The sequence below is a fragment of the Cebidichthys violaceus genome, unplaced genomic scaffold (genome assembly GCF_023349555.1).
Source record: "Cebidichthys violaceus isolate CVI_PGR_0920_01 unplaced genomic scaffold, fCebVio1.0.p SCAF_11, whole genome shotgun sequence".
NCBI lineage: Eukaryota > Metazoa > Chordata > Actinopteri > Perciformes > Stichaeidae > Cebidichthys > Cebidichthys violaceus.
The window spans coordinates 7,550,139-7,562,520 of NW_027176274.1; the positions used below are offsets into that span (position 1 = coordinate 7,550,139).

The 12,382-nt window shown below is 38.5% G+C and overlaps 1 protein-coding gene across 1 annotated transcript in view; it reads right to left on the minus strand.

The window, feature by feature from the left end:
* LOC137889938 (receptor tyrosine-protein kinase erbB-4-like) overlaps positions 1 to 12,382 on the minus strand; it is a 286,634-nt gene that overhangs the window by 46,787 nt on the left and 227,465 nt on the right. The window contains exons 17-19 of the mRNA XM_068733985.1: positions 9,531 to 9,653; positions 7,607 to 7,705; positions 3,143 to 3,328 (exon numbers count right to left, since the gene is read on the minus strand). Coding sequence (XP_068590086.1) covers positions 3,143 to 3,328; positions 7,607 to 7,705; positions 9,531 to 9,653 — 408 coding nt within the window. The remainder of the gene's footprint in view (positions 1 to 3,142; positions 3,329 to 7,606; positions 7,706 to 9,530; positions 9,654 to 12,382) is intronic.

A 12,382-nucleotide genomic window follows, 5' to 3' on the forward strand; every position in this document is an offset into this window, starting at 1 on the left:
GTTCACATTAAATATTTAACAAGAATATGAATTGCGAAGGCAACCATCACTGTTATGTACAACTTGTGCGAATGCGGCAAATGATATGACTTCTCTTCTGCTGTATCTTTCGGCGTCTCTTCTACTAGTTCAAAAAATTGTATGTATTATTACAGGGTGCCTTACAGCCACAGTTCCATTTTCATGGCATGAAGACTATAACTGCAATTACTGGATTATTGCCAGTGTTGTCGCATTAACTGTGTTAAACTGCAGATGAAACTGACTCTGAAACATATTACGTTATTATTTAAACTGTGTCTTATTTCAACTGGCATTCTTTTTAAAAAAAACAACAGATAATCTGCTTTTAGTTTAGAATAGACTACAAAACAGACAAATGTCAGAGAAATTTAAATTAAGTGTCACTTAATTACTGTAGTTGTATAGTTACACTGTGTGATAACATCATACCAGTATACAGTACCATTTAAAAGCTAATTTGTGGAACTGAAATGTGTCTCCTGTGTATATGTTACTAACTCTGACGACACACTGAATTGATTTAGCTTCACCCTGCAAAAAGCATTGCCCCAGATAAAACGTTTTATGGCTCATAAATGAGGGAATCCATTGTAGCAGCAATAGAGGGTGTGCTAACGCATTTCAAATTAAAGTAGAATCAAATTATCATTTTGCAAGACAATGCCAAGCACATGTCCATTACTTGGCTTGTTTACAGCTTAGTAGATATACATATTAAAGAAGAAATGTGTATTGTTATCAGAGTGGTATGGACTCATTATATGATATCATCTCCCCTCTTTATGTCTCTTTTGTTGTTAGAGCGGTATCGACAGAGACTTTAGCATTTTGGTACTGGCATTAAAAGTGGTATCAAGACATCAACTGACAAAAACGCACCATGCCTTCAAATGGATTTCCCTTCCTCTGAAGTTGACAAATTTGTGTCAGGCTACTTGAGGAGTTGTGTAGATCTGTTTGATGTTTTCCTTTCTTCCCACTGTATTGCAGTGGAGTCATATTTTGATATATCACTTTTTGTATTGAAGTAGTGTTTCCAAAGTCAAACATCTGACATTGTAGCAACACTACTCTGTATATATGAACAAGAGGACCACAGAGTGGGTGGACTAGGAGGAGATGTAAAAAGCAACCAGGCATAATGAGGAAATAGTGATGTAGAAAAATAAAATAAAAAATCAGACCCAAGGAACAGAAAAAGAATAACACTCTGTGGCATCAGAGCCCTGCATGCGTAGTAGCTCTAATGAATCTGCTCATTAGTACGACTCTCATGGCAGATCACCCCATTAATAATCTATGGCTGTGATGGCGGCCATGACAGAGTGGGAGGGCCACAGGGATGTTGCCTCAGAGAGTGGAGCCCTGTCACTTGCAAGCCTTGAGAGCCCCTTAAGACCCTGCATGAGTAGATGTATACATCCATAATAACGATAATGAAATTATATGCAGGAAATATGTTTTACTCAAGCATGGGACAAGTTATTATGAGAACTATTATGAGAAGTGGAAATGTTGATGGTGGTCCTAATTCACCTTTGTGGCATATTCAGATAAATGCTTGTGTGAGCATGAACCCATATGTGGGCACCTTATTAAACCTGGCCCCTGACGGCTATTTGAGTCCCCAGGAGCTGTAGCCAATTATTGAACACACTAAACAATACACACTTGAGACACAGAATAACAATGGTAAATAATACAACCTCATATCTACCCTTTATGAATTATACATCCCACCATGTTGACAACTGTTCACAGCGGGCAACTATTTATTCCTGTGTATATAGATGATCTACATCCTTTTTCCACAAAGTAATTTGTGTGATTAATTCCATACTATGAAAATGTTTACACAGCATGGGGACTTTGTCAGCACGACAAGAATTGATGCATGATCTGATCACCTTTGGTATATAAAAACACTTTATGTGGTGCAATCATAACTGTGAACCCAAGTTTAATTGATGCTTTAATATTTTCCCATAGAAGCTCACTAGAGTACAGCTTGCCTCTGATTTAGCCAAAAATGGCAACAGAAATATTTGTCTAAGATATTAAATCTGGGACTGCATCGACTGCTTAGTCATTTTCATTCTGCTTCTCTTGGCTTTTTAACCAATTACTTTGCTCTCTGTGTATGAGAATTTCATCAGCCATCTGTCAAATGCAGCATGTTTGGAGACATAATTATATCACATGATATATACAGAGGTTCACTGCAATCTAATACCATAGCCTTGCAAAAAATACCTTTTGATAATCAATAGATGAATTTGTTTGCTCATAATGCTACGGTGTTGTTACGGTTCTTATACCGAGTCAGATAATGAATCGACTCTGTGGTGATTTTTGTGTCAGACAAAGGGAGATAGGTTAATTAAAAGGTGTAGCTGTCCCCTATTAATATTGACAAATATATAAGAACAAATTAAAATGCACTCCTAAATCGATTATCCTGTAACACTGAGCTCCTTGCTCTCAACACCACCAAAATCAAGCTAGGCTTTGAATTATTTACTTCAGTTCTCCAGAGAGGCTGGGAAGGGGCACCACTGTCTGCTATTTGAATCCTCCACACACACACACCAGCACACACTCACGGACACTTTACCAAATACCAGCAGACATCTGCCTTTCACTCTGGAAGCAATGGAGTGAATCACTTGGCCTCTTTTAGCTGAGACACACAAACGGGCATACGGATGGTTCAGTAGATTTGGGTGTACATGTAATCCAAAGCAAACACAATTTATACAGTAAGATTCAAGAAGGAATGAGGGATAATCCTGAAGTATGCAGTGCATGATACACAGTCTGCAGTAAAGATCAACTAAGGGTCCAATGGCCCACCAACACGCCAAAACATCACGTATGACTCATTGAGATATTTGGTGCAGTCAAGGAAGCAAAAAAGCAGCAATCAGTGAAGACAATCCACTGATAAAAAACTGTTAGGGTAACAAAATGATCAATATTCATTACTTATCAATACAATACAAAACCAATACTTAAAACAAGCCTTTACTGATCTGCTAATCCACCAGCCTGCCAATTACCAAACCAATCAACCATACAGTGAGTATAACAACGATAAAGAAACTTTCTCAAACCTTACCTTGGCAATCTGGACACACCAATTGAGCAACAGCTGGGATCCGATGTTGTCCTTGTGCTCGAGGACATAGTCGAGCAGGCACCCATGAGGCATCAGTTGTGTGACCAGCTGGATGGTGGGACTCAGGCAGACACCCAGCAGGCGGACCAGGTGGGGGTGCTCCATGCTAGCCATGATCAGGGCCTCCTGAATGAGACAGATATACACTCAGGCATGTGGGGGGAAAGGGTTGAGAGTTTGACATCTGAAATGGTCTGTCAACAGATTCTATAGTGTTGTTCACTTCAGGTAACAACAAACTGTTTCAGCAAAACACAAACAGAAAATACATTACTGTAATATTGTTATTTTTGATCTTAGATACTTTTGATCTTGAAATGCAGTTCCAAACACTCTGCTTGTCCTTATTTGGATAAAGCTGTACATGGAATCCGGTCACAAAACACACTTACACTTCTTTTTTTGATGACTTTGTCACTAACTAGATTGTGCTTCTCTTTGCATATTCAGAACAAGAAAACATAGAAGTACCATATTAATAATATGTTGTATTGTGCCCAAGCAGGTAGTCTTTCAGTTAGTGTCAGAAGACAAATGCAGGAGCTATAGTTCAAAGACTTAACCCACTGGCGAAGTTTATCTTGTTTGCAAGTGTAGACTGAACTGTCAAAGACCATATGATCCCTTATTCTGTTTAAGGCTGAAGTTCCCCTTGAAGCAAGCAGCAAGGTTCCTGAAGAAACAGCTGATTTTTATTCATAACCTCAACATCAAAGTGACTCAATGCTTCACAAGACTGTCAGCATGCTTTGTAGTTGACTAAAAATGTAGCAACTACACCAAGGTGAGATTGCTGTAAATCATCTGTCACTGTCTTTTAACAGGCAGTTCTGTCTTTCCGCTGGTTCGGTCTGAAGTGTTGCTATTAGAGAATACGCTACTGTACAGTAAATATGTCCATATGAAGAAGCGGCTCCAGTACATTATTAATAGAGCTTTGAACTTGCCTGCAGTGTCAACATCTTTATGTGCGGCATTTTTAGAATAAGAAAAAATATTATTATTAGTTTGCAAGAATACGATCGTAGTATCATATAAACATACGCAATCTATTATTCAAATGATACAAAAACACGACCAAACACAATATATAGACCATCTATTCTGTGTAACTATACATTATACATAATAATACACAACACAGTATGTGTCCACAGTGCACTGACAGAGAGATACAACCACAACACAGTTTAGGATTTACAGTTTATGGCTCAGGTATCACAACGCTTGCATAATCAGATACTTGTTCATGTGTTGGCAGTATATTCAGTAAGGCTGTTGGACAGGATCCCTTTCAACTCCAGGGTTCCCCTGTCAATGTGATGTGGTTTCCTGAGATGTCTTAACCTTTGTATGCATGAATATCTTTAAGGTAACGGCGAGTGGATCACATTATATAAATTCAAATTTGTGAGTTCAGGTCCATGAATGAAAGGCCCCAATGACACAGCATCCTATTGCACTTTCACATTTTCACTCATTAAAATGGAATAGTATATAATAGTATATTGGTTTTGCACTCTTAAATCTACAGGAAAGGCTTTAAGTAATAAACTAAACTAGACTACAACACTGACAGCATTTTAAGTAGTTAATAATTGTGGGATTATGGAGGTAATTCCATAATGAATGTGAGTAGATTATAGATTTATCAAGTAGAGGGTATGTCTGTGTCATGGATATAAAGGATAATGGATATGTAATGTACGGCATAAACACCCAGTGAGAAAACGTGATATTTAACAAAACACAATAGTATGGTTTTTTTTAGAGTGGAAAATGTTCACTCTGGCCATTTCTCATCTTTCTGTTAAACAAAATTACAGCCAAACTACAACGTAATTAAATAGATTTTACTCTTGCTGAAGTGACTCTCTATCAATTTTAAATTAAAGTGTTTCTATGTCTTCAGAGTTATAGTAAAACAAAAAATCTGAAAATTGCTGTATTGCAAAAAGTAGTCATCCAATTTGCTTTAAAAACACTAAATTGGGAGATTAAATTATTTTGAGTAATGGCATTAACCACTTTAAAAACTTAAACCTTTATTCACTTGAAATTCGCCGTTATGTGAATTGAACACATTCAATACTTTATTTGAGGTTATTTTCAAATAATTGTGTGTAATGTTTTTGAAATGATGTGTAAGTGGAACAAAACAGGAACACAAAGTGAAAATCTCAAGAAATATTAATTTCTTTTCAAAGGACACTGTTGTGATATTGACATTTTCTGCAAAGCACCATGTAACATGGTTATACAAAGTGCTTTATAAATATGGTTTATCAACGTAGTTTATAAATAAATTGTTTGCATTTATTGTCCAGTCTGTTTGAAAATCATGTAGAACAAATACTGAGCAAAACATTAATGAAAAGAACAGAAGTTAAATACGAGGGAAACCAAGGTTACAATATTGTAACCCTAGTTCTGTAAGCACAACGGAGTCCTCCACTGGATTCTAAGGGTAATCTCCTCTCCATCTCCTGTCCTCCGATCCCAAGCACACGGAAACACACTGAAATATAATCACAACATCGACTTATCTACAACATCAAACAGGAACGAGGGTGTGGGCGGAAAACCTCGCCATTGCGTTGTGTGATTTTGTCACTTCTGCACTGTCTGTCTGCTCCAAGCAGGACCCTTATGTGCCCTCTCTGATCCCAGCTGAATCCATGAGGGCGATGCTGGGAAAGCTGAGGTTGCTGGGGGCCGACGACATTCTCTCCTTCTCACCGTTATGTTGTTACACTTCGCCTCAGCCTTTGATGATGAGGAAGCGGCAGATGACCACTGAACTATGATTTCTGTGAGACGTTTGATGAAGGTGCTGCCTTCCATACTGTGGAGTCAGCACATATTTGGGTAGGCAAGTCTTGATTTGCCAAATACGCTTATGCAAACTTTCATTGGGTGTCCTTGTGATTAAGAGTATTGAGAGGAGTATTACCCATAGAGTCCAGTAGAGGTTGAATAATTATTGAATGCAATACCCACGGACAGACCAGGGTTTCTCCTGCTTCAAAACAAGCTTTGAGGACGATTTTGTCTTTCAAAGAAATAACATTCGGTAGCATGCCCTTTCTGCCTTTAGCCACTATTGTGATTACATACACACACAAACATAGACACTCTTACGCACTTGCAAACACATACATGTATGACAATCTTGCGGGGTACTGACACTGGCAGCAGGAAGGGGGTGTCGGTATTATTAACTGGGCCAAACATTTTGGGATCATTTGATAGAATAACTTCCCTCCTCTATGTGCTCCACAGGTAAGGAGTAGGAAACAAACATACACCAAACACACAAACACGGATTGAATGATGATCAATTCTCTGTGACTTCTTCAAACAGTCAGTGGCAAGTGAATGTGGCCTGCAGCTAGAAGATCACTAGACTGAATTCCCCAAGCCCAGGAAAGTGTCTCCCTTCGATAACCAGTGATAATAAGTTAATTTACCATTTATATTCTGTCACCCCATCTGAGCGAGTTGGATGGAGAACTAGGGGTGAGCAGCTGGCTATATGTAATGGTACGCACACATATAGAGACATGCATACATCAGACAACTTATAGTACTTAAATGCATGTTTTGCTGGTAAATGCATATTTAGAGTTTTACATCTCCATCCCTCTTTCTACAGTAAAGCCCAACATCATGTCATCACTGATAACTGGTTCTCTGATTGCCAGACAAGCCCTCAAAATGCATAGAGCATTACGCTAAACACACAACGAATATTCATCAAAGATGTCCTGATAAAAATAGAAAAGCTAACACTCTAAAATTCTCCCTCTTAGACTGTCAAACTAAGTGCACAACATGAGTGCCTGCGTCTGTATGTGTACGTGTGTTGATGGAGGATATTTCATCTACATTGCATCATCATAGGGAGATAATTTCCTTTTTTAATTTTCCTTTTGAAATGAGCCGTGCTGTGAATATTTTTTAAATAGGGCCTTCTGCACTGGGCCGGGTGCCTGTGGCATGGTGTGTGTGTAGGGGTGTGTGTGTGTGTGTGTGTGTGTGTGTGTGTGTGTGTGTGTGTGTGTGTGGGTGCGTATAGGGGCCCCTGATGTTTTCTCTTCTGGTGTCTTTGGAGTCTGAACTTTGTTCTTAAAAGCTTCATTCCATCAATGGAGGTGATTCAAAAGTTACTGATTAGTGGTTTCAATCTGGTCAAATAAGATGGTTAACACCTCTCAGGGTTAAGTCACCAATGCAACAGTGCCCTGATAGGTATATGTTGTATCTGTTGGACTGACCTAACCAAACATAATGCGTTAATATGACAACATTTTCTAAAATATAAAATTGAGCTGATGGAAAACTAGAAGAAACTTGTCATTTATTGTTTCTTCTGTTTAATTTGGGAGTTTTCAAGATACTCACGTCCATGAACTCCACGTTAGCCTTGGGTCCCGTGGCCTCATTCAGGATTTTAATGGCGACAGGAATCTTCACAGTTTCACCCTCTGGGATCCAAATACCCTAAAGAAACACAAACAGGCGATGAGTCGTTATACTGAATGCCAAGTCACCAAACTCCAACTCACCAACATCCCACCAACATATTAAAGATTTGAACAGGAGGAATCTCAATTAATAAATTAAGGATTTTTCACCTTGAATTTGTCAGCTGTCTTAATAACCATCTTCCATATTCTCACTGGCAGATTATGAGATGTTCTGCATACTGTATGATTAACTGTGATTTTGTCCTTCAAAAGAGACTTGGGCAAAACTATTTAATCATTTTGAAGTATCCAATTTCAGGTGGGATTAAAGTGATTAAGCAGCTGCCAAAGTGGCCAAAGCATTTAACAGAGGAGAGAAATAAAGTGCCTCTCAACTTTTTCTAAATGTGTTCCACCTTTGTTCTGCCCTGATGTGACTACATATCCCCAGTGACAGAAAGACCGACACCTCTGCTCATTGAGTTAAAAAATGTGTCCTCGCAAAGCTGGAACTCCAAAGTGATGCCTCCGTTTGAAACACAGTCTGTCTACCCACACTTAGATGAATATTTAGCAGAATGAATTGCTATTTTTTTCTCATATTAACAGCATGCGGGATATGTAATGTTGTACATTTATGTTCTAGCTAGCATGGTTCTTTTGTAAACATCTCAGGATTTCATCAATGTTTCTCTATCTAATTGCTACAGTACTTGCGTTGGAGCTCAACGTGACATTAAGGACAACTCCACCCAATACAAGCACTGGACCCGCTTCCACGTCAAGACGATTGGTCAACTCTGCCAGGTGAGGTTTGAACAAAATGAGTCCTGGGGTCTTACAGGTGATGAAAAAATGGACTGATTACCAGTTAACGCTACCCTCTGAAGTTACAGTTTAAATTCAGTGTTTCCCACCTAAATCCATTTACTGCATTCTAAAATGTATTTTATTACGAATAAAATCCATAATAATTCTCAACAAGTTACTGCATTCAACTCTGAAATAGTGTAAAAAAAAAAAAGAGACATCGTATTACGCTGCAACAGATCTGAGAGAAATTCCAGTTCAGGTTAATTATCCTCTGATTCTTTTTTACCTGTTCATTGTCTCTGGCTTGCACGCACTACGTCTTGTGTGCTAACATGTGCGTCATTGTGCGTTTGTCAGTAAAACACAAAATACAAACAAAAACAGAAACGTTTCTCCGTGGCACCAGTGGTCATAACTCAACAGGGTACCTTCAGCAGCTCAACAAATAGAGCTTGTGTAAGAGAGAGAGAGTGAGGCATTTTGGTGAAAAGAGAAGTTTTGCAAAGTACAACACTCAATTTTCAAGTCGGCCTGGATGCTTCCCCTCTGAAACTCAGAATGGACAATGTACTCTTATTTGCCTAGAGATGCCTTGAGATTCCCCAAGGAAATGTGCAAGATATTGAAAAAGGACACCTGTGCTTCTGCTACCATACCTCTGACATATAAATGTGCTATATTGTGAATGGATGGATCTACAAATTGACCAATGATGATTTCAGTGAGAGAGTCTGGTCTTTATAATTTCAGCTGTATCTTTTTCTACCTCTCCCCAACTCATCATCACACTGGTGGTGACCTCAGATACCTCTTATTTCACTGTAACCCCAGGGGTCTCCGTGTCTGCTATTACTTATTCTTTTCATCACACGCCTCCAGCCTTCCAATTCATTTCCTGTCATTAATGATCCTGCAATTCGTCTCTCCTGTCTTCCTATTTTTTTTTCACGATCTCATATCATGATCTCAACTTGAGCATTCATTCAAGTACAACCTGAAAGGCATGCAAACTAGTTACTATTATTTAATTTTTTTGTGCATTTTACCTTGTAAACAGTCCCGAAGGCCCCGGACCCGAGAATCTTGACCCTTTTGAGTTCTGTCTCTTTGAGGATGCGAAGCTGGGCTTGGTTGGGTGCAGTTCCACTTGGTGTTAAAGGTTCCACCAGCTAAAAAACACATCCAGTAAAACAGAAGTCATTCAATTGTAGAAATACCTGATATCACTTACACTGACAAGCAATTATATGTGATTTATCTTAAGGACAATCATGGGAACACAAAACACTACCATGTTCAGGAATCTCCATGTGGTACACGCAGTAACAGCTACTTTACTTTAGTACTTTTTGCTAATATTCACTAACACAACTGTTCCTTGGATCAATTCCAAAAAGGCTGTTTCTAAAAACTGTGACATCATTTCCTGGAAATCATAATGTTAAACTCAGTTTTTAACTCGCTTACTCGCAATTTAAGTTTTTCTTTAAACAAGAATAATTTCTTAAAATAGAGTATTTTTAATTCAATATTTACTGTATCTAATCTAAAAACCATTAATATTGTCATGCAATTTGTTGCAAAATACTAATAAGTAACGGCCCAGTACTTCAGGGAACAGTAGGGTTACAATGACATCATTTTTCCAACAAGACGAATCCAGTTCCATTATCATTTCAATATCACAAGTGAGAGATTTAATATGTGAACAGAATAGGGAGATGGAGAAAGGTGGACGAAGAGCGAGAGAAAGAGGTGGGGGAGGTGGATAATTGTGGAGCCTGAAAAGGAGTTGACACTTTTGTTGTCTCATTACTCCTCAAGTGGAGGAACGGACAGATTTAACAGCAAGTGAGGGAGAAAGATTATATGAGAGGAGGGAGGGAGGAAGAAGTGGAGCGGAGAGGAAATGTGGCAGAAACAACAACAACAAGACAGCGATGGAGAAGCGAGTGGCTGAATTAGTCAGAGGAAGCAAAAGCATAAGAGAGGGAGCAATATAAGGAGAATTAGGAGAAGAGCGGAAGATTAGAGAGGGGAGGGCGGGCAGAGAGAGAAAAACTGAACAGGAGTGTAAATCAGCCTGGCTGTGGTTGGCAGCTTATGTCCCTCTGGCTCATGGTTACCATTTGATTAAAAACAATAGCCATTCTTCATTTAAATGGAATAACAAATCAGCTTCTGCAGGGTGGAAACAAGGAAGGCGGGGGCCACACAAGCATATACAAACACGCACAGGGCAATACAGATGTCTCAGCAATGATCCATCCACACACACACACACACACACACACACACACACACACACACACACACACACACACACACTACTGTATGCTACTCCACTGTATGGGGAGCTGTTCAGCATTAGAAGTGCTGAAGATGCTGAGGCTGTGTAGCAGCCACAGTGCAGCACATCGGATCTGTTCACCTTCTCACTGTATAAGGCAGTACTGAAACCAACAATGGGCCTCATATAGGAACAAACTCACTCACAATTAGTTCTTTTGTTAGTACCCATTGATTTCTGGCATTTACTTTGTTTTTGCTCTTTTCTCAGGTAAGAGAACATTTCACGAGTGGGCGAGAGCACTCTTACCAAGACGAGAAAAAAACATCTTGTTTTTACAATCCAAGGAACATAACAATTGCAAGAATATCAAATAATCAAAATTAAATTATCATACATTATAGATTAATTATGATGATTGGATTGCTACATGTGTGGGCAAATATACACTGGTCCATTATCCCATTTAAGATTATAAAAACCCTTGGATGATATTCTAAATGGCTTACATAGTGCTTTTTGATTTTCCAGTACTGACACTCAGGAAACTCACATGTTTACTTTTTTTTTTAGGTTTAATTATCATTACCTCAATTTCACTTTTACTGGAGTTCTCATTTTTGGTGACATCCCTCCAATATCCCTCCAATTATTGGGCATGAGCCAGAGTATTTGCACATGGCATAACAACTGCCTAGTCCTTACATAGTGTTCAGAGGCGTAACCTATGGTAATAATATGCAATTGCTAAAAAATGCCTCCAATTTACCTAAGAGAAGATTTTGATGGTTAAGAATGTTTGGAGCATCTGGAGTTGGAGTTTCTCTTTACAGAAAAGAAAAGAGAATTAAGAGCAAATAAAAGTTTATACATTTAAGAGTGTTGCTGTATAAGGCCATTTATACAGCAACATTTTGCTACTTTACTGACAACAGAACGATGAGAAAACATGAATGCATTAATTGCACAAACTAATTGTGAAAAGTAGTTTAGCCAGTTTAGACATTGCAGAATTGGTTAAAAGCAGTCAAAAAAAGTGAAATCCTTTGCATACACTACACGGCATAAATGTGTGTGTTTACAAGTTAGATACCACTGCAAGGTAAGAGGGCTGTCAATTTCCGCCTAGTTCTTGTGATCGCTCAGTAAAAAAGTAGTCCCTTGTAGTTATTAAATACTTCCTTTTAAATAAACATGCATCAGTTTTGGCAGATACCGTTTAATGTTGTTTGCAGTACATTCTGCTTTAGCATTAAGAATGACAGCAGGCTTCTTCCGCATGCTGTTTGTTAGCTATATAATGTGAAGAATAACATACATAAGTAACCAAGAAACAGCAACAGTATAAATGTCTGCATAGATGACAGAATTCCAAGTAGGATAATAAAAATTATCTGTGCTATTTCGTCATTATAGAAGCTATTGGCAAAGACACTTTACAGATACTTGTGTGCTCTGAAGAGGGAGAAAGCGGTGAAACCAGACTTTATTCTCACAAGTGTATTAGATGATGTACTCTTCTTGTTCTAACATGAAGGAAGAGTGCCTTTTCCGCTTCTAATGGTATGGTCCAATACCTCTTCCAAACAGAAGTGTCCTCTCCAATAT